This window comes from Arvicanthis niloticus, chromosome 9, assembly GCF_011762505.2.
Source record: "Arvicanthis niloticus isolate mArvNil1 chromosome 9, mArvNil1.pat.X, whole genome shotgun sequence".
Classification (NCBI taxonomy): domain Eukaryota; kingdom Metazoa; phylum Chordata; class Mammalia; order Rodentia; family Muridae; genus Arvicanthis; species Arvicanthis niloticus.
In genome coordinates this window covers 68,499,600-68,522,719 of record NC_047666.1, presented here as the reverse complement: position 1 = coordinate 68,522,719, position 23,120 = coordinate 68,499,600, and the positions used below count along the sequence as shown (strand labels likewise).

General features: G+C 36.0%; 1 protein-coding gene across 1 annotated transcript; it reads left to right on the top strand.

The window, feature by feature from the left end:
- The first annotated feature begins 9,086 nt into the window (after positions 1 to 9,086).
- Positions 9,087 to 22,671, top strand: LOC117715121 (killer cell lectin-like receptor 5). The gene is made up of 6 exons (XM_076940664.1): positions 9,087 to 9,211; positions 10,810 to 10,890; positions 11,760 to 11,960; positions 13,080 to 13,222; positions 16,164 to 16,267; positions 22,516 to 22,671. Exons 1-6 carry the CDS (start codon positions 9,100 to 9,102, stop codon positions 22,649 to 22,651), a joined length of 777 nt encoding a protein of 258 aa, XP_076796779.1. The 5' UTR covers positions 9,087 to 9,099; the 3' UTR covers positions 22,652 to 22,671.
- The last annotated feature ends 449 nt before the right edge of the window (positions 22,672 to 23,120 follow it).

Sequence of the window (23,120 nt, the reverse complement as noted above, 5' to 3'; positions counted from 1 at the left end):
TAGTGGACAGGTGAAAAGAGTTAGGTCTCTCCTTTAATTATGAGGCATCTCAGGGCTCTGGTTGCTCAACGTTAGTGGTACCAAAATCATAATGCATTGAATTATTATCAGAGACAATTTCTAGTTTTGTTTTTACCATGATTATGTAATGTGCATGTGCATGCACAGGTCATGTCAGACAAATAATCAGTGGACACTTGTAAGGAGTTAGGTCTTCTTTAATTATGAGGCATATGAAGGCTAACCTTGGATGGTCAGGTTTTTGTTTTGTGACTCACTGGATTTAACCTTGGTCATTCACAGATCCATGGTGTAGAGGGTCCACTGGTGTCAGAATAACTCTGACATCAGAGTTATTCTGGTGTCACATCACTGTGTGACCACATCACTGAAAGGCCACATCACTGAAGACAGTGACTTCTCCTTGAGAAGCCACAGAAGGCAGAAGCTTTTTTTGCAGGACTTCCTTTGCAGCCTCATAAGCGGCTCCTATCTATGAATGAGTCTATAGGATCAGTCTTTACACTCTCTAAGCAAACAACCAAAAATGCTGTAAATTCACTGGGGCCATCTACATGACATCACTGCAAGTGATTGTGACATTACTTCCCTCTGTCTATTGCTTTGGTAAATATATGTAAATGATGTTTATATTTATATTTGAATCACATTGGCCTGTATTTTCACTCCTTCTCCTTCCCACATTTCAATTGTTCTTAATTGTTTTGTGAGACAAGAGCTTACACTGGTCCTTTTTTAACTGCCCTGGAACTCACTATGTAGCTGAGAATACCTATAAACTCACTCACATGCTATAATTATGGATATGATCCATATAATTCTCTTTGAAACATTTTATTTATTAATTAATTTATTTTCTTGTTTGTTTGTTTATTTTCTTGAGGCAAGGTCTTCCATTATAGCCTTGGCTGGCCTTGAATTCACTATGTTAACCAGACTGATATCAAGGTCATAAATGTCTGCCTGCCTCTGCTTCCCAAATGCTTTGATTAACATTATGTGCTGTCATATCCAAGCCTTTTGTGTTGATGGCATGGGAAAAACACTGGCACATAATTATTATATGGAAGTTTTAGAAAACATTTTTATATTTTTGAACGTTTAGTTTTTGGAAAAATTTCTATTTTACTTTCTTAAATTTTAGTCATCAACTAATAATGTGGCTTGAAGATGGCTTTGTGGATAGGCATTTACTCATTAGGATTTTATTTACTAGAATTAATGCAATTTAGATGTTTGTATCTGTTAACTTGGGTACATTTGTCCTTTAATATATGCATGCCTTTGTTATATTCTTATATTTCTGTTATTTTTCTAATGGTTTGTTAGTTTCTTAGAGGTGTTCTAATGAAGCATACATTTTGTGAATTATTATTATTTATAGACATTAAAAGGGTAATTCTCAACTTCATATGGCAAAACAACAACAACAACAACAAGAAAAAACCCCATAAAGTACAGGACAGCTAAAATAATCCTGTACAATAAAAGAACTTCTGGAGGTATTACCAAGCCCAACTTAAAGCTGCACTTCAGAGCAATAGAAATAAAATCTACATAGTATTTTGTATAGAAACAGATTGGCTAATCAGTAGAATCAAATCAAAGACACAGAAGTAAATCCATACAATTTCAGACACTTGATTTTTGACAAAGAAGACAAAGCCATAGAATGAAAGAGGGATAGAAAATTCAATAAAAAGTGGTTTTGGTTTAATAGGATGGCTACATGTAGAAGACAGAATATTGATCCATGTTTATTACCCTGTACAAAAACTCAAGTTCAAGTGAATCAACATAAAACCATCGTACACCCATAGAAATGTATAAGGTAAAAAATGTAAGAGACACCACATGTTAGCAAGGATGAAGGGCATGAGGATCACTCTTCCAGATTGTGGGAGTGCCAATTTGCACAACCTCTCTGGAAATCAATTAGACAATTTCTCAGGAAATTGGGAATAGTTCTACTACAAAACACAGATGTACCATTCCTGGACATATTCTTGAAAGATGCTCTACCACATCACAAGGACATCTGCTGAACTATGTTCATATCGGCTTTATTCATAATAGCCAAAATGAGAAACAACTTAGATGTCCCTTAGCTGAAGAATGGATAAAGAATATATGGTACATCTACACATTGGTTTACTGGATAGTAGCCATAAAATATGGGTTATCTTTGGTACAATCCACAGATTCAAAGAAACAAAGTCACAAGAAGGACTCAAGTGAAGATACTTATATCTCACTCCAAAAAGAAATAAAATATACATCAGAGGTGGATGAATGGAGTAAACTACTTGAGAAGTGCATGAAGCGGGAATGAGGATGTGGACCTGGTATGTTAAGAGGGGCTGTACATAAAAGGACTGAGAGAGAGAAAGTAAATCCATTGAGTAGCATCCCTGGGAATAGCCTGAGACCTGGGATTGGGCAAGCTCCTGTGTGTATATGGGGTTGACCCTAGTTGAGACTCCTACCAGCTAGGGATAAGGAGACTGAAATGGACACCTTCTGTAACTAGGTGGGACTTGCAGTTGAGGGAAATGGACACCAACTTACCCACATAATCTTCTATCCAAAGTTTGTCATGCCTACAAGCTGGGCAAAAATAAAGGTGAAGCACAGATTGTGGGAATATCCAACCAATGACTGCCCCAAATTGAGACACATCTCATGGGAAAGAGCCAACCGCTGACACTATCAATGCTACTTTTCTATTTTTGCAGACTGGGGCGTAGCATACCTGTTTCCTGAGAGTCTTCATCCAGCAGCTGATGGAAACAGATGTAGAGTCCCCATAGTCAATTATTAGGTAAAGCTCAGGGAGTCTTTAGAAGAGTGGCAGATAGAAATGAGGGAGTCTGGGGTTGGGGTACTAAGGACTCCACAATAAGACCTTCATATTCAACTAACCTGGACACATGGGGCCTCACAGAGACTGAACCACCAACCAAAGAACATGTAGGGTTAGACCCAGGACCCACGCACATTTTTAACACATGTGCAGCTTAATCTTCATATGGGTGCCCTAAGAATTAGAGTGGAGGCTGTTGCTATTTTTGTTGTTTACCTGTGGATTTTTTTTCCAACCTGGACTGCCTTGTCTGGCCTTAGTGGGATTGGATGTGCATTCTGTAATTAGAGGTGCTATGGCAAGTTTTTACCCATAAAGGTTTCTCCTTCTCAAGAAAAGGGTAGGTGTTAAGGGAAGGAGGGCCCTCTAAGTGTGGCACTGTGAGTAGAGGAGAAAGTTGTGATTAATAAATAAATTATTGTAAAAAAACAAAAGAAAACTAAGAAAGGAAAATAGCTAAACCTGAGCTCTGGAACAGGCCAGAAAGAGTTCCTCTGTGGTTTCTGCTTTGAGCCTTCACCTAAATTCTCATTCCATATTCCTTTAACGTTCAGTAGTAACATGTGAGATGAAAGAAACCATTCTGTTCTAAGTTTGTTTGGTTGAGTGATGAGGAAGAGACAGAGACCTGAGATAAGGAGGCACCCAAGAATCAATGTGTGTGACCTTAGGTATGACTCACTGTATTGAGGATACCAGAAGAGGCCTATGAATGCCATTTCTATTCATACTAGTTATACATTTAACAACAGCTAAATCAATGCAGAGTGGAAGACCGACTTATTTCCTTGGTCCTTCTGGCTTGTGTCTCAACATTTGGAATATTTCCACAGTTTGTCTCTGAGTCAGGGAGCTGACAAAAGCCAGTGGTTGTTTGTTTCACATGGCTGGGTCTCTCAGTAGTCCCAGTGTGGTATGGAAAACCTTCAGCATTCTTAGTGAGCAGAATGGCCTTTAATTCTCATTCTGATTCTTTATCTGGTTCTTAGGCCATGTTGGAAGTCTGGAAATGCTGGCTCTAGCATCAGGTGATTTTTTCAGTTGTGGTGAATTGAAATGAAAACAAATCATAACATATATCCTTAAACTAAAAAATCACTGATATGTGATTCAAGTTGAGTTATTGAATCAAAATTGGCTTCTATGGAATAGTAGTTATAGGGAATATGTCTATTCCATATTATGTTCAGGACTATGAATGATAGCTGAGATTATTTTAAAACTGTGTTATTGGACTCTTATATCTTTATTTAAAATGAGTGAAAATTGTTTGCTACAAAAGGCTAAAGTTGAACAACAGATATATTTGCCTGTTTTAATAGTGGAATCTGCAGGCTTATTGGATAATGAGCTAGTATAAAACTCCTCATAAAATAAGAAAAATAAGTACACAATCAAAAGAAATATACAGTCAAAAAATATGCATGGACTGGATGTGGTAGATCATCTTGTAATCCCAGTAGTCTCAAGTTAGAGAGGGTATGATCAAGTGTTATAATGGCTCAGCTACATAGTCATTCTGGGCAATCCTGAACTACATCAAACCATGCACTAGGAAAAAGAAATTCACTGAAACAAAAGAGTGCTTTAAGAAAGATAAGCTGAACCTGAAGACTCCACAGAGGACACAGTGGAGTTCAATTAGATTCCCTGTTATGAAATATGACACAGAGGGTGCAGGGACTGAAGAGACAGAGGTCTTCATCATGGACTGTTTTCTAACTGTCTTCTCAAAAGTGAATGGTATTCCTGGGTATTTAAGAGCCCAGGTATATGCAGAAACACCCTTGTGGGCTCCTTTTACCATGGTTATTACATAACTGAACATCTTTCTCATTTCCTCTCCCCCTTCTTGAGCCCATCAAGGACTATGTGGATAGTGAGATAAGGCAGAGTGTAACATTAACTGTGATTATAAGTGCCCAGGGTGGATACAAGCACAGGAAATCTCAAAATAGAGCTGTTTGGTTTTTTTCTTAAGACCTGTGACATTTACCATATATCATGGTTGTGAAAGATCCACCTTTAAACACAACCGCACTCAGAGGTAGAACACTGGCCAGTTTGTCCTGCCAGTAAAACAAGTGATCAGCCCATGCTTTCCTGTGGGCTGGTGACTAGTCCAGGTGTCCGTCACCTGTGCAATGATGGCTCTGTAGTCCAAGGATGTGACTGGAAGATTTGAACATGATTGTGTCTGTCTCAACATAAATGAGTTGGCACTTGTGGGTTCTCAAATAAAGGCTTTTACAGGAAAGATGTCAGGAAAATGAATATGTGTGTGTGTTGTTTAGTTTTTCACATACATGAATTTAAAGACAAAAATTAAGAAAACAAAAATTTCTTGAAGTTTTTCACTTTACTATTTTACCACATGGTCATGTGAGTTTGGTACTTCCTGTTTTATGCTGCACTTTGGTCAAAGAAACAAACCTGGAGACTAGAGAGTCAATCAGTTCCATTCCATCTGCAGTCACTGTATCTTTCAACGCTAATTGTGATCTTTAACTGTTTACATTTTTCTATAAATTCAGAGCTCAATTGTACAGAGCTTAGAAGAAGGTGCAGCATTTTGGCTTTACAGTTATGGACTTACCCCTATCTCTGACCATACAAACAAACAAACAAACAAACAAATAAACACCCACTCTCTGTTCAGTTTCTGTTAACTACTATTCCCCTTCATCATATGTGCTGATATGCTCCTCATCTCCTGCTAATGCCATGGTAATAATAATAATAATAATTACTACTATTATTATTATTATTATTATAAAGATCTTGGGTTCTTTCCCACAGCCTTTGCATGATGTTAGAGGAGGCAAACAGTATCCAGAAAGCACAGAGATGTGTGCCCTGTGCATATGGTTAGCCTCCATGTTAAGGTTAACACCCTCTCATCAGAGATAAGGATGCAAAAATGTCTCAGCACAATTAATATTCAGTGGTCAGGGTAGCATAAACCTAAGATGAGGGAGGAGTCTGGGTTTTCTAGGCAGCAATGGCTTAGGGCTGCTGATGTGTCAGTTTTTCACTTTTGCTCAAGTACCTTCCCTGTCCTGTCCTTCCAAACAGCTGCACACTTGAAAATGATCAGATAGATTATCTAGCCTGATTTCTGTCTTGGAGAAGCTTCTGGACGCTGAAGGCCGGACTGGTAATATTACAGCATCTCTACTTCTCTGTAGTTTAAATCAGTCTTTGCTGAAACGGCTTCTTTCAAGGAATTTTCATCACAAACCCATGAGCAAAACTCGTACAAGAAAATCACCTCATCTCATCTCTAAAAAAAAAAAAAAATAAATAAATTCTGAATATTTTCATGCCAACTGATAGGCTGTAAATGAACTAGATGTCATGTGATGAACTATATTAGAGTTTCTTAAAAGTATATTTCCTTGAATCCCATAACTTCATGCATAAAATGTCTTTCTTAGTATGTTCTAAAGCATAATCCATGTAATTTCTAAACTAACAACAACAAAATGTAATAAAACAAGTGAATTTTCAGCAGCAGAGGATTATCTAATTAATTTGTGCTATATAGAAGTGATTAATAAATATATAGGTTAAAAACCTTGAGATCAACATTTACAAAGAACTGCTTATTATTAATCAGAAAATATCTATCAGAATTATGTTGTAAATTGGTGTCGTGGTGTACAGTTTTAATTCTAAGATTGAAAAGAGTGAGGCCTGATGACGGTGAGTGTGTGGTTAGTCCTTGCTACATAGTAAGGTACAAAAAGTATCTCAAAACAACAACAACAAATAAACTAAAAACAAAACATCAGAGCAAAAGAAAATCGAGTTATGAGTCTGTAGATCAGGGGAAGAGTATTTTTTGAGCATGCACCTTTTCTGAGATTAAACATTCCAGCACCATGAAAACATTGCAGTAAAACTTCTTTATCTGGAATGACAGTAGTGTTTACAGGAAATATTATCTTTGATTTAAAAGCTAGAAGAGTATAAAGACTTTGCCAGTGGAAATGTGATTGCTTTAAAGGCTTTCCTAAAGCATATTTTAAGCTGCTATTAGCATAATTCAAAATCAAGGAGTAACTTAAAAATAATAAGATAAGACAAAATTTCCAACAGTGTTTTTTCAAAACTAGGAACACAGCAGTTTCTGTCTTTCTTATTCCTAGTTGATTTGCTAAGGATACTGGTTTTGCTCTCTCTGCAGGAATGTTCATCTTATCAGTCTTCAAATATCAATTAAGGACATTTCTTTTGCAGCATCTGAAACCATATGTTGTTTCTCTCCTTTGCTCTCAGACTCATCTTTCATTAAGCAATTTCCTCTTTTCACTTTGGTCAAGAGGAGGGGCAGAAAATTATGAGGTTGAGTATCACTCAGAGTAAATTCAGTTCTGCCTTTCCTCTTGGAGCCTCTTAGGGGACACAGACCAGAAAAGGCCAACTTTTCCTGCAGTTGGGGGATCAATTCTCTCTGAGACAGTCACTTCTGAGCAGAGACACAGGTAACAATAGCTGCTTTTATTTTTATTTTTTATCAAATGATTAAATATACTCTAGAGAACTTCATATGGTGTGATATGAGAGCAGAATTAATGTGGAAGCCCTGTTGGTTGTGTTAGATCAGGTTAACTCTGGCAGCATGTGGAAACTGTCATTTTGCACTGGTTATTTTCTTCCAAAGTATGCTGGGTCTTGTGTTGTGTCCTAAGACATTAATGTAGAGGTAGCTACAGAGTTCATTACTCTTTAACTTGGTTAAATGTTTATATATTATCCCCCTGAAAGATGCCATAATAGAAGCCAAGTACGATGGGACAGTGTGTTAAACTACTTGCTGCACAAACCTGAGTTTGATCCCTGGAACCCACATGAAAGTGGAGTAAACAAACTCACTTTGTATAGTTGTCTACTGGACAAATGTATCTTTCCTCAGCCAGCTCCACCCCAAGAGCAATAATAATTAATAAAAATTATAAAAAGTATTCCATAATGGAAGGATTCATTTTTTAAGAAATAAGACAAAAGAATTTTTTCAACTTTTTTCACCTCTGAAAATTTCATAAATTAAAAAATTAGATAAAAATGTTATCAATGTACTGTTTGTTGTCTTTATTATCTGCTGGCTCTCATCTTAGTTATTAAAGTAAGGGCAAGATCAGTTACAAGTACATACTATTTAGTAATACATTGATATCGATTATCAGATTGAAACCTTCATGTGCATTAGCTCATGTATACTGCATAGTGACAAAATTTAATTTTCTATAACCTCCCCTTCCAATATCATGCATGAGTATATTACATGTGATATGACTGTGTATATGGAATAATTTCTGTTTAAGATTCATGTTGCATACATTATGCCTATCTGTGTTGCTTTACACCCCACCCGGCAATGTCCCATTTCTACTTTCCTGGTTGCTGCATTTACTAAAGATTACATATTATTTGTGAACACTTTGAGCCAGGAGTCTCAGATAAGAGAGAATATTCAGCATCTGTCTTTCTGGGTCTGTTTTATGGCACTCAGTAGTATCTTTTCTGGTTGAATCACTTCTTAGGTCCAGGCACTGAGAAGAATGTGTAGACTATGGCTGGGTGGAGAGGTTGGACATCTCAGCTCACTGGGGCTTCAACACGAGAGATATTTATGTGTCTTGGATTACCTGCAGTACTAACCTTTAAATAGACTTTTGAAGGCAGTGTCTTGGAAACACTGAGATTCATGTATACATAAAAGCTGAAAGGGCATTTAATATTCATGTGTTTATCAAAATGTGTAAATAAATTAAAACATTTTTTTTATTCCTAAAGCTTTGACTCTTTGTTATTTTAATAGATTGTTTAAAAGTTTTTCAATGATATTTAGCGGTACCAATTTTACTTAACACTTTTATGTGCTGAGTATTTTGAACAAACAGGTTGTATGATATTATAATGAATTATTAGTATAGATTTAAAATTTTCCATATTTACTAAAAATAATTGCTTTGACCATTGGAAATATAAACAACTTTAACACAAATAAGAGAAGTGTTCTTACCTGTAATGGAAATCCATGTCAGTCCATGCCAGGGCGTTTGTATCATTGAGTTAGTCAGACCCTACCCTTTCCTAACCCCCTGTATCATCAGATATAGGTACCTTCCTATAGGTAGGCATTTTATTTTTTCTTTATGAATCACTCGATGACATATTTTAACACAGAACATACCCTACATACTCTCAGGATGAGTGAGCAGCAGGTCACTTTCTCAACTGTGGAATTACATAAGAGGTCAGGGTTGCAGAACCAAATGAGGTCTGAGGAGACTCAAGGTCCCAGAGAAGCTGGTCACAGAGGTACGTCTTTTACATGTCTAAAAACATCACATTGTTTAATGCATTTTGACCTTTTAACAATGTAAAAATGTCCTACTTGCTTTTAGTAAAATTATCATGTTCCATTTCTTCTGGACTAGTTTATGCACGAGGATGAGAGAGAAGAAAAATGCATTCATTGGAGAGTAGTCATGTACAAAATTGTTAAAAATTGGTTTAATAAATAAAGCAATCAAATTTTGAAAGAAAAAATATAAAGAAAAAATATAGCACTACTTCTACTTTTTAGTTGCTATCTGGTAACAAAAGAAATCATATAGGGAGATTAGAACAATGGGGATCTGTAAGAAAAAAATTCTTGAAGAAATGAGACCATTATGAGATTTTTAATGATTTTGTCTACTCCAAAAGAATTCTGAAAAATTTAAAAGTGACAAACAAACTAGGGTCTGAAAAATACATAAAATATTCTAGAGACCCAGATTTTATGGAAAAAAAGTTTATTCAGTAGAAAGAATAGTTTCACTCTTGAAGAAAGTGTTTAAATTTTCATATATATGACCCAAATCTAAATAAACAAGGAAACAACAATTGTTCATCAAAAGAGGATGTCACCTCCTGAGAGTATAGTTGCAGAGGAAGGAAGAGGGTTTGAAAGTTTAGTGGGAGTGGGAATAAGTAAATCCCCTTTGTGAGTTCCAAAAAATGTCAAAGAATAATGTTTATTAATGAAAAAATGAAATCTTATTTTTTTTTTTTTTTTGGTTTTTTGAGACAGGGTTTCTCTGAGTAGCCCTGGCAGTCCTGTAACTCACTCTGTAGACCAGGCTGACCTTGAACTCAGAAAGCTGTCTGCCTCTGCCTCCCAAGTGCTGGGATTAAAGGCATATGCCACCACTGCCCGACCTCACTTTTTATTCTCTTTTTATAGTTACTCTGTACATACTGTCTCAGCTGTGCTCCAAGCTTAGATCTTTTTCTTCTTGATTTAGTGGTAATCAGAGGCATGGGTTTCAGATTCCAAATGACTTATACAAAAAAATGTTTACAATTATATAGAGCAAAATCAAAATCACAGGGAAGAAGAGATAGTTGACTTCTTATAGGTCCGTTTAAGGATGGGAATCTGTACAGACCAAGTCCAGAGCAGTTTTGGTTCCCTACCAGTTTTCATGAACATCCATCGCACTTTTCTTCCTCTCCAGCCTCAGTTATCTCTCTTGTTGGACTGTGTGCTCCAGTTTGATATATTGTACTTGGATTTTACCTATGCCTCCAGTGATTTCTGTAGAATGCACTTCAGTTTATGAAGAACTTTGTGAGGGCACGTACCTGTCATGCAGCTCCTTCTAGGCTGAGTCAGGAGGATATACAATACAGGGCCAAGACCGAAATAAGTTCAAAATTTTGTGAAATTTTGTGAAAGTTCACACATATAAGAATATTACAGTGTGTGCATTTCATAGAAATCTACATCACATTTTCCATAAGTTTCTATCATCAGTTTTGCAAAATTTCTCCTTGTTTCTATGCTACATAAAATTGTTATTAGTATTGAGATGTGCTCTTTCCATGGTGATGATCTTTGTGCTTTGTTTTGTTGATTTAAGAGTGTTCAGTGTCCTGGTACCTCATTGTGATAGCTCTCGGAATCCTTTGTTCCCTTCGGCTGGTAATTTTTGCAGTGTTTGTGACAAACAGTGAGTAATTGAGATACATCTTCTTTGACCAACTGCCTATAGAATAGCTTTAGACATGAACTATGCAGTGGCACACACTTTCCATTGTCCTGCCTATCATCAGGGGATGAGACCGAATTTCTAGACTTTAATAATTTTTTTCTGACATGCTGTAGTGTCTTGTTGTCTTACATACCTATTCTGTCTTCTCGGGCTGTGGGAGCTTCTCTTTTCTGTCTCATTCTTGGTTGTGGTCTTTCTGTGGACTTGGTGATAGTTTGCCTTCAGAGCTAAGGTGATTTTAGATATCATGTGAACATTGTGTGATAAAGAGCTGTGCAAAAATTGATGACCTTCTATTCATTGTTCTTCAATGTATATTGAGTTCATGGTTAAGTAAAAAACTTCATCTGTAGAGACATTAAAGTTTAAGCATTATTGGATTTTTTCACATTTACGAGAAAATCACTTCCTACATGTGCTAAAACATAACTACATATGTGGAGCTTTCTTATTCCATATGCTAAAAAATATTTTCTTATTTGTTAAAGTTTAATTTATTTCAAATATCTATGGTATATTAAGTATTGACAGAATATTTTACTTAGGTATTTATTTGTAAATTCATGCTGTAAAAATAAAGTACCTGTAAGTCATTTCCACCATAATTTTATTCAGCTACATTATTTATTTTACAATCAGCTTACCCATAGAGAAAACTTATATATCTGTTTCCATAGTGAGATAATTGAAGTACTAATTTATAAAGTTAAGTACCAATGAAGATAATGTTATGTGTTACCTGTCAACATGAAGCCTTTTCTCTACTCTTAAAGTTCAATATATACTTCTTATAAGCATTTTTGATATTGTATCTGTGACTAATTTAGTTTTTCAGTATCGTCATGAAAAACATGAGCTGCAGGAAACTCTAAACCACCATTATAACTGCAGCACCATGCAATATGACATCGACTTAATGAAAGAACTGCTGAGAAATAAGTCTATAGAGTGTGCTCCAGGAAATGATCTTCTGGAATCCCTCAACAGGGCACAGAACAGATGGTACAGTGAAACCAAGAGTGTTTCAGGTTAGTCTCAGCACACAGGTAAGAAGCAGGGGAGGGCCATGAACACAGAACTGCATCATCTTCTACTGTTTCTTTTATGGAAGATTTGAAGTCCAAGCAGCAGCTTAAGATGCTGGTGATCTCTGGCTCAATCATTAGGCGTTCCTTATTTCCTGCAGGGACCTGAAAACCCAGAAATCCCTGTTTGGGTTAGGACAATCCTAGAGTTTCCAGAAGTCAGTGTCTTTTGGCACTCCTACTGCTCCCTGGGGATGGAATTACAAATCAGTATTCCTGAGAATTTGTTTGGGTCTACAGGAAATTCTGTCTGTCCAACTTGGTTTTTGTTTTTGTTTGACTAAACATGGAAGTTTTAGTAAGAATGTATTTATCATTTATCTACTATTTTTGTTAAAATACTTAGAACATTTATATAAATGCAGTTATAAAAACAGTGATGTATGAGTGTGGTTTTGGGTGCTTGATTTGTGTTTTTTTTTTTCCATCTGACTTGCTTTGAGAGATTTGGTCTGTTCGTAATAAAGAGATCATCCCTGGATCAGACAAAGGAGGTTCTCCATGGTGCACACACATTGCTACTCTGTCTGTGACACAGGCATAAGACTGGATAGCTGAAAATATCAAGTGTCACAAGCAACCTTTCTTACTATTTATTGTGAGTAGTCATCATTACCTGACACACTTTATTTATCAAAGTGTAGCCAAGGCTGGCCTGGAAGTCATTACTTAGCTTAGGATGACCCCAAACTGGTAGTTATCTTCCTGTCTCTCTCTTTGGAGTTTATTTTCAGGTTATAAGCATAAGTCATCACGCCCTGCTGATTCATTTTCCTTTAAAGGACAAATAGTATTCTTTTGTGTGTATGTGCTACATTTCCTCTATTGATTCATCCATGATTCACACAGGAAATGTTTCTATTTCTCTAGTGTTATTAACAATGTTGCATGGTTCATGGGTGTCATGGGTGTTTTAGGGGTCTCTGGGAATTATGCAATCTCATTTTCTGAGACCTGTGAGATCCACCCCCCCCCCAGCTAACACAACCTTGATTTATATTGTGTTCTTATAACAGAATAGCAGTAAATAGTAAATTTAACGATTTACCTTCTCTGTTGTAGGCAAAAGTGTTAAAACACACTGGTTCTGCTATGGTATAAAATGTTATCATTTCATCATGGACAGAAAAACATGGACTGAATGTAAAGATTCCTGCCAGCATTTCAGCTTATCTCTTCTGACAATAGATGATGAGGATGAACTGGTACTGTGGACAAATTGCCCCTTTGTTGACTTAGACTCTGTCTCTAACCCTGAATGAAGAGATAGCAAATCCAGGTTGTTTTTTTTTTTTTTTTCATTTGTATACGGTTTTCCAGGAATTTAGAGGAAACTGTGGGACACAGATATGCTAAGAGGCAACTCATTACTACAGAGAGACTTGTATCTTTCAGTGTCCTCCCTCTCTCAGGTATCAACAGGAGAGTCCCTGAGAAAGCCTGTCTTTGCCTGATGAAGTTTAACCCTTTGATATAGCACATCCTGTGGCTGCAGGTTATTGATCTCCATAGAATACCAAATTATCTCCTGTTGACTATAGTTTGCTCTTTGGAACCCGGAAGTGAGGCTACCTGAGATGAGTAATCAGATGACAACACGGAAAGTAGTTGAGCTGTGGGCCTGTCTGCCAAATGAGATGATATGAGAAATGTGGAATTAAATGGTTTGACCAGTTAGCCCCATCATGATTTTCACTGAAACTGTCTATAATATGCACTGCATAGAATTCTTAGGGTCTGTGAAAAGATACTCATCTTTAGAAATGATTATTTAAATGAAAACAAAGTTTCTAGAATTCTGACATTTTTAGTTTTAATTATTATAAATGAAATGTCTTATTCAAGGATGAAGACTATATTTTTCTGTAGACATGATTGCAGGTCTACCTTGAAGACTTTATTTATAATTATAATATGGTATGATATTTATACATCAATTTAAATAACTACATATAAGGATGATCAATGTCAAATAATAGTGTAATTTTCCATTTGATAGAGTAACTATAACCAATTTTAATTTTTTTTTATTATTGTTAGCAGCAGCAGCAATAGTAGTATTTTAACTATTAGTTTTACATCCTGTTCACTGCCTCTCTCCTGCTCACCTTCTCCCATAATCCACTCCCATCCCCTACCATCTGCTCTGTTAGAGAGTGGGCCTCTCAAATATCCTCATCCCTTGTCACATCAGTTCTCCATGAGCCTGGGTTTATGTACTTCTACTGAGGCCAGACAGGGCAGCTTAGTTATAACATAACACATGTACAGACAACAGCTTTTGCCTGCTCCAGTTGTTCATATATCACATAATGACAAAGATGCATATATGCTGGGAAGCCAAGGTCCAGCCCTATGTATGTTCTTTGTTTGGTGGCTTTGTCTCTGAGAGCCCCGAGAGTCCAGGTTAGTTCATTTTCTTGGTCTTCCTGTGGAGTTCCTATCCCCTTCAGTGCCTACAATCTGTCCTCCCATTCTTCCATAAGAGTCCCCAAGCTCCATCCATTGTCTGGTTGTGGGTGTCTGGGTATGTATGAGCCATTTGCTGAGTGGAGACTCACAGAGGACAACCATGCTATATTCCTGTCTGCAAGCATAACTGAGTCTCATTAATAAGGTCAAGGATTGATGCTTTTTTATGGGATGGGTCTCAATTTGAGCTGGTTATCTGTTGACTGTTTTCTCAGCCTTTGCTGCAATCTTAATCTCTGCATTTCTTACAGACAGGATGAGTTTTGGGTCAAACATTGTTTTGTGGGTTTGTTGATATTGCTATTGCTCCCCTGGGGTTCTTTCTTGGCCACAGGAGGGAGTCTCCCCAGGCTACATAGAGGCAAACCTAATAGCACCCTTATTGATTGCTGTGTGCCTCCCCTATCACTAGTCTCCACATCTTCCAGCAGATGTCCCTTACCAACCTCCCCATCAGGTGCAGATTTTTATTCATTTGCATGGCTGTCAAGCCATCCCTACACCATTCCCCATACCTGAATCTGATACCCCACTCCCCTCCTGGTCTCCTGTCCCACTGAGTTTCCTCTCTTCTTCTGCCTACTATGACCATTCCATTCCCAGTTCCAAGTGTGACTCAAGCATTCATGCTTGTGCCCTTCTTCCTGTCTACTCTCCTTAAGTCTGTGGAGTGTAGCATGGGCATCCTGTATTTTATAGCTAATGTCCACATATAAGTGAATACAAACCAAGAATTTTCTTTTGGGTCTTGGATACCTCATTGAGGATAATATTCTCAAGTTCCATCAATTTGCTGGCAAAATTCATGATGTCTTCAGTCTTTCACAACTGAATAGTATTCCATTGTTTAGAAGTATCACACTTCTTATCTATTCAATTGAGGGGCATCTAAGAATTTTCTATTTTCTGGAAATTATGAATAAAATTGCTGTTAATCAGTTGAGGAAGTTTCTTTGTGGCATAATAGAGCATCTTTTGGGTATATTTCCAGGAGTGGTATAGCTGGTTATTTTGGTAGAACTATTGCCAGTATTCTGAGAAAACTCCAAATTCATTTCCAAAGTGGTGGTACAAGTTACACTCCCACTATTAATGGAGTAGTGTTCCCCTTGCCCCACATCCTTGGAACATGTGCTATTATTTGAGTTTTTAATCTTAGACATTTTTATTGATGTAAGGTGGGATCTCAGAGTTGTTCTGATTTGCACTTCCCTGATGGCTAAAGACATTGAACATTCATTTATGTGCTTCTTGGCCATTCAAGATTCCTATACTGAGAATTTTCTATTTAGTTTAGGCAAAGAAGATGCAATAGAAGAAATTGATACATTAGTCAAAGAAAATGCTAACTGTAAAAAATTCCTGCCTTAAATAGAAAGATTGTGAGTTTAAGGACAGCCTTGGTAATATAGTGAGACTTGATCTAAGATGCATAGTCATAATCATGTCATAATTCCAAACATCTCAGGACATCTGAAGTTTTATTTTAAATAGCTTATTGAACTGACAAAGTTTTGATTTAAATGTGTTACTTTAGAAAATGAACATGTTGGGTCTGACTCGTGGGAGGATATGACAGCAGAGATCAACACAGGAATGCTGGGAACTGTTCCTACTTTTTCTCTCAGCAAACAGACAGAAATTTTAGTATAAGGTCTGCTGTTTCCTTTACAGAAGTTCCTTCAGCCTCAGGTTACTGCTGACAATTACTGGATTGGATTGTCATATGTTACGACAAAAGAGGAATGGTCATGGATTAATAAAGTCCCATCCAAACTGTGAGTTACCAAACCCTTCCTATTCTAACACTGGTATGGGAATTGGGAGGATTGTGTGCAAAGGTTTTTCTCTCATTTTACATGGCTTTCCTCATTTTCTATGGAGCTTACTGGTAAGGACAAGTGCATAAGGCAGTGTCTGAGTAAGTTTTACAGAGGGAAAATGTATGGTCGAGGAACTGACCCAAAGTGGCTTAATACTGCCACTCTCAATATTTGAGATGCTTAATACATCTCAGGATTGAGTCTTCTAAGATGTGGAGGGCACTAGGAAATCAACAACTTGTGATAGTGTTTAGTGACTGAATGATCATGACAGATACAATGAGTGAGAGTCTCTCAGACATTTATGTGACATTTTGTACTGTTGTTAGCTTATACAATTATTGGTTATTTACAAATATAAGGACATGTTTATATACACATGCATATGTATGGCCATCATCCATTTCAAGGTATTGTGTTATATAAATCTGAAGTTTTTTGTTTATTCATAATCTTGTAGCATTATTAATAATACATACTTTTCTTGAGTATCACCCCCTAGTCCCACTAAATCTATGCCCTACTAACTCATTGATTTGAAACTAACTCTCCATATGTATATAGTTTTAGGCCATCTACTGGAACAAGAAAACCCAACAGTGGCCACACCCTCAATAAAGAATTGAGTCTCCCTTTTCTAGCAGCTTTTGCCTAAAAATAGTGATTTCTTAATAAGAAATATGTGTTCCAGAAATTTCATCTGTTCTAGAAGGCTGCACTTCATAGAGCTTTTCCCCTTCTCTGATTCTTACATTTTTTCTATGTCCTCTTTGCCCTGCTGTTCTGTGAGGCTTGCTGGTGGAATGAAGAGGAAGAAGTTGATTTAGAATCCCCTTAAGGGCTCAGAACATAAACATTTCTCATAAGCTCTTTGACCAATTCTGATTCTATATGATGGACTATGGCCCACTGTATAAAGAAGGTTCTGATGAAGGTTGAAAGCACCATTGGCCTAGGCTATAACAATGAATATTAAGAACACATTTTAACCACTGACCACATAGCAGAGCAATTGTAGCAAGTTCCAACATGGGGCCTGTGACTTCCCCAATCTTGAGCTTTTGATTTGGATTACAACACCAAACATAATTGCCTCCTATGGTAAACACTCCTCTTCCAATAAGAAATCATTTATTTATCCTATAACATATTCTGCCCAGCAGGTCAGCATTGTAGCCTACAGGCTCCAGTACAAGATAGGACTACTCATATCTTTTCTACCCTGCAACCTGCACAACACCTACTAAGTCTTTGAAAAATAACCCAGGCTAAGATATTTTCATCTTGGTTTGAGATTGATTTCTTCATGTGTTAATGTCAGAGTATCGAGTATCTTCAGCAATAGAGCCTCACCATGTAGTTAACACAAGGGCAGGAGCACTATCTTGTGCTATGTGAGAGACCTCTGTCTTCTCCCTGATCAGTAATTCCTCTGGAGGTATCCCTTGCCTTGAAATTTGGCTTTCTTTTAAAAAATCATATCTTCTGTAATTGTAACTTTTTTCTAAAGTTAAATTTTTATGTTTTAATTAATGTGTTTTCATAAAATATATTTTGATCAAGTTCCTTCCCCACTGAATACTTCTTGTTCCACACTTTCCTACACACTCAATGTCATGTCATTTCTCTCTCTTTCTCAAAAAAAATAATGACAACAAAAAAAGGAAAATAAAATCAATCAAGCAAGAAAACTATAGAAACCCAATAATACAGGAACACCCCCCTCAAACAAACAAGCAAACAAACATACAAACAAAACCACACATAAAAAACTCCAAACCACAAAGAAAATATGGAATGTGTTTTGTGTTGGTAAATTATAAATTTACTAACTAGTGGGTTTCTATAAGGTCTTTTATACATCTTTAGTTTTGGATAACTCATCCTTTATTCGTTCCTGTCTTTTTTTCTACACTACTCATCCACACTGTCCTTGAATCCTCAGAATCACTTGTCTGCTTTTGCACCCTGTATTTATCATTTTCATGACGTTGGTTGTTTTTATAAATACAAATTTGAAGAAATTACCCAATAATTCTGTTTGTCTTTCAATAACTTTCTTTTTATATAATTTAAAAATAAGTTTAAATTTTATTATTTGTTGATAGTTTGAGATAGGGATTCATCTCATCCAGGCTGTCATTGAACTCATGATCCTCATTTCTATTTCCATCAGGTGTTGGGACTATAGGTAAGTATGTCTAGACAGTCTGATATCTCTTGAAAGATGTCAGTTATACTTATTTTGCATATGCTAGTTGGTAATCCTATTGTGTGTACTTTTGTGGGTTTAATGTACTGTTTCTGTTGTCTTTTTTTAATGATGTCATTTTCTTTTGGCATTAACAAGGTTTCTCCTTCAGCAGCTATAGAAACTATCTGAGGCATGGTCCCCATAGTGATAACTTTCTCAGGAATCTTTCATTCAGTGCCTGGGAACATGGCAGGTCTAACTCACTTCTGTTCTGAATGTAGCCCTGTTAGAGTGTACAGCTATGTTCCAAATCTTCATGAAAATATCTTTCTCTCTTATCTTAAAGGACATTCTTAAGCAGACTGTCGCAGAAGTGGCTATAGGACAGAGATCCTTACAAGATGTACTAATACGGTCTTATCACAGATTATTTGTACTATTATTAATTTTGTTTTTGTTTATGAATTATCATTTCATGCAGACTAGCTTGAGTTTTCCTGACTCCCTCTTCTAAGCACTGGAATATCTGGTATTTTACACTAGGATTGGCCACAGAGTTAATAAATTTCTTTATATCCTCTAGCATCATATAGAGTAAGAGATGGGCAAGTGGTAATATTTAGAGTGAGATTCCAAAGAGAGAGAGAGAGAAGATGCCTGTATCTAGGATAACACATCTTTGTGGACCTTGTCTATACTATAGAACCATTCCCAGATGATGGTGTTGTTACTAAGGCCAGACTTGGAGTTTAAATAATGATTCCAGTGCTCAGATTGATTTTGTGCCACCACAAGTTTTTTTACCCTATGGGAAGGCACAGAAGCTTGCTGATTTGTTACAATGCCTTCTTTTAATAAACAGAAAGCAACCAAAGAGAATTCTTAAAAATTGTGATAAAGATTCATTAATGTAGCTCTCTATAACTGGTGGATTCTGGCATGGGTATAGGTGTAGAAGGACTTATTTTTCTTTAAGAAGCTGGTCAGAGGGAATTTGGCAATGCTCCAGTTATGTGAACAACATAAATTGGTCCTGTTTTTGTCTTTGTTTGTTTGTTTTGATTTTTATTCTTTTCATCATCTTTTTTATGTTTGTGTGGATAGTTATAAGAGTGGGGACTTATGGGAGGAATGGGAAGTGAGTGTGTGTACAGCTTATCTGATGAAATTACCAAATAATGAATAACAATATGAAAAAAGTAGAATGCAGTTGTAGGTTTCTCCTTGTTAGTGGTCTCTATTTGGTTGGCTAGTAATTGTTATTTTTTGCATATAGAAGAATTTATCATTTAGAATGCATTTATTTGTTGTAAAATATAAATTTAGAGTTGATGAATATTTATTGAACTTGTTCAAGAAATTCAAATCCCATTCTGCAATCTATACATGTCTTATTTTATTCTCTATCTCTCTTTGATTTATTTGGTGATACGTTGAAATCCCATAAACACAGTGATATTCACCAAGGCTAGCTCCATATGATAGCTTCAGCCTATGGTTTAAGTTATTCTGTCCTACAGATTGTGACTCTGTTTCATGAAGCATAATATTAATAACAGTAATGTGATCATACTATGCTGTACATAAATATTTTCTATAGTTGAGCAATTTCTTTTATATCATCACACTAAAATAGTAAAGCTAAAAAAAAAAACCTAAGTATGAATCTGGTAATATGTTTAAATCCATAACCCATATTCATAATTGTCAGTTGTCTGGATCATGTTCAGATCATGCAGTGCATTCACTTGTAATGTTCTTTAATTCTGAAATTGTTCGGCTAGTTTTTTTATTTGTTTGACAGTTATATTTTTAAAAATTAAGTCTTGAAAATGGGGTCTGCTTGTATAAACTCTATGTACTCTCTTTCATGAGATAAATGAATCTTAACAAATACATATACCATTTCAAATACCATCGTATTAAATAGTTTTGTGTCAACTGACAGAAGCTACAGTCATCTGGGAGGATGGAATCTTAATTGAGAAAGTATCTCAATAAATTATGACTGTAAGGACATCTGTAGATCATTTCCTTAAATAGTGACTAATGTAAAAGAGCACAGCCTATTGTGGGTATCACTCCTGAGATGTTGGTGTTGGGTATGCTAAGAAAGGCTGAGCATGTTTGGGGAGCAAGATAGTAAGCTGCACTCTTTCCTGACATATGCATCAGATTGTGCTTTCCAGCTTCTTTCCAAATTGGCTCTTGCCCTGACTTACTTCAATTAAGGATGGTGTTGTGGAAGTTTAAGCAAAACAAATCCTGTCCTTTCCAACATGCTTTGGCCATGGTGTTTTATCACACCAATAGAAACCATTAAACTAAAACATCAGTTTTGTTACCCTTTAAAGTTCCTTTATGCACAACTGGCCCTCAAAAAAGCAGACATATGCTTTCTTGTACTATAAATGACTATGGCCTAGTGCAGACTGCCATGTGCTATGTACAGATTTCTGATTGGCTCTGTATTTCCCTTCATCTTTCCCAATTATTGTTGTCACTAAGATGTTATAAGTAACTCGAGATCTTTTTCTTAGCTCACTGTTTCACTCTTCTGACAAAGCACTTTTGCATGCACAAATAATCCAAAATGTTTCTTCATTTACATATGAACGTGTATGTTTTTAAATTTAGACAATATGAATTTTTGACAATTATAAAAGTTGCTGCATCAATTCATGTGCAAGTAACTATGTGAACATACATTTTATTTCTTGTTTACTAATTATTTTGTTAACAGCTGTCTGCTGGGTTCTTTTTACATTTTGCCCACATTTAAGATATACACATGACATTTTAACTGTAACTATGAGAATATCTTATGGCTGTCTAATATGCATATCTATTCCTATTTCATATTCAAAAAACTGCTTGGTTTAATTTATCTTCCTTGGTTCTTTTACATTCCTAAATACGTTAAATATGAATATTCTATTTTTTCTCATCTTAAACTCTAAGATCAAAGACAGTAACATATTTGGATAAGACTTATTTCTTTGAAATCTCAGTTCCATGTAGTTAGGGTATGGTTCAATCACATTCTTTCTTTGCTAGAGTCTTATTAACTGAAACTAGCCTCAAATTCCCTGTGTAGTTTTAGCCTTAAACTTTGAATCCTCAGACCTTCACTTCCCAAATCCTTGTACTACTATTGTATCCCATTAGGCCTGGATGGATTTAATAGTGAGGATTTTTATTATGAGTGCATTCTTTAGTCATATTTACCTATTGGAGATAAAACTGACTACAGTGTTTCTCTGAGAACCTGAGGTTTGATTCAAACCTTGCTAATATCTTAGCCTGAGTAGAAATCTGATTTGTGCTGGTTTATACAATAATTAAGAAACTTTGACTTCTGTTTTTGTTACATAGCCCAGGCTAGCCTAGAACGCACAATTCTTCTGTTTCAACCTATGTGCTAATTTGTTTTGTGTTCTAATTTCCTTATTTATTTATTTTGTAACACTTAACTTTCTTTTCTAAAGAAGAGTATTTATGGCCTGTAATATACAATCCTGCAGATTACCATATTTCTGTGAAGGCCCATTAGCTAGGATGTGGTGTAGTTAAAAGGAGAGAACAATCCAAAACGTTAGTTATATGTCTTCATCTGTGATTGTATTTTAAATCTTCCATTTCTCCTTGAACACAAGCATTTGAGACCATGTCTTGAGTCACACACATCTGTTTTTAGTTTTATCCTAGCATTTTTATTGACAAGTTGTAAGTGGAAGAGCATGTTGAGGATAAAATAATTCCTTGGAAAATTTGAAAATTCATTTTCCTGCTGTCCACAATTTTCTAGTATGGAAAAAAATGGTGGTTTTGTTGTGTCAAAGATTCCATTATTTTTTAATAGGCTTAGAGTAAAGAATGTATTTTAGTGATGAACATACGATTAATATTTTCATATTTTATTTACTTTGGTGAACAGAATTTTTAAAGTCATCTTATTTCAGGGAATATTCAAAATCACCAGTTGCCCATTGTTGTTTTTGTTTTTCAGTGACTTGAACATAAAGAAGTTTAAATTAAATGATGGAAACTGTGTGTTCTTATCTAAAACAAGACTAGAGAATACTAACTGTGGTAATTCATACAGTTGTATTTGTGAGAAGAGATTGGATAAATTCCCTGATTGATGCTCCAATGAGCATTAAAGGTAAAAAATGAAATATTCTGGTTCTCATTTGTTTCCTGTAATAATTCATGACTTTCATACAAACAAATATTTGATCATAGGACTTAGTCTGCTGTGCAAACACAGAGACAATCTGGGTGATTTGGGGAATGTTCTCTGGAATCTGATGACAGAGCAGAGGACATCTTCTTTCCTGGTGGAGACAAGACAGATATCCTCTGGTACATGGACAGGCTTTGCCCCAAAGCCTAGAGGACTCTTTTCTGTTTGCTTAAACTTCCATAGAACTAAATAAAGAACCTTAATAGACAGCCTGCGTATTTCATTATGGGTAGATTAAATCATTTTAATTGAAAGCACAATTAAAAGCTAGACTCCTCTTTAATATGGACAAAACAATGGAAAGCCCACATACACATGGAAACTCAACAATGTTCTACTCAATGATGACTTGGTCAAGAAATAAGGAA

What these genes read in the sequence shown, in the direction of transcription:
- LOC117715121 (XM_076940664.1), top strand. Translation starts at nt 9,100, where the DNA reads ATGAGTGAGCAGCAGGTCACTTTCTCAACTGTGGAATTACATAAGAGG. An exon ending in TGAAACCAAGAGTGTTTCAG is followed by an intron (nt 11,961 to 13,079) that starts GTTAGTCTCAGC and finishes TCTCTGTTGTAG; the next exon opens with GCAAAAGTGTTAAAACACAC. An exon ending in TAGATGATGAGGATGAACTG is followed by an intron (nt 13,223 to 16,163) that starts GTACTGTGGACA and finishes TTTCCTTTACAG; the next exon opens with AAGTTCCTTCAGCCTCAGGT.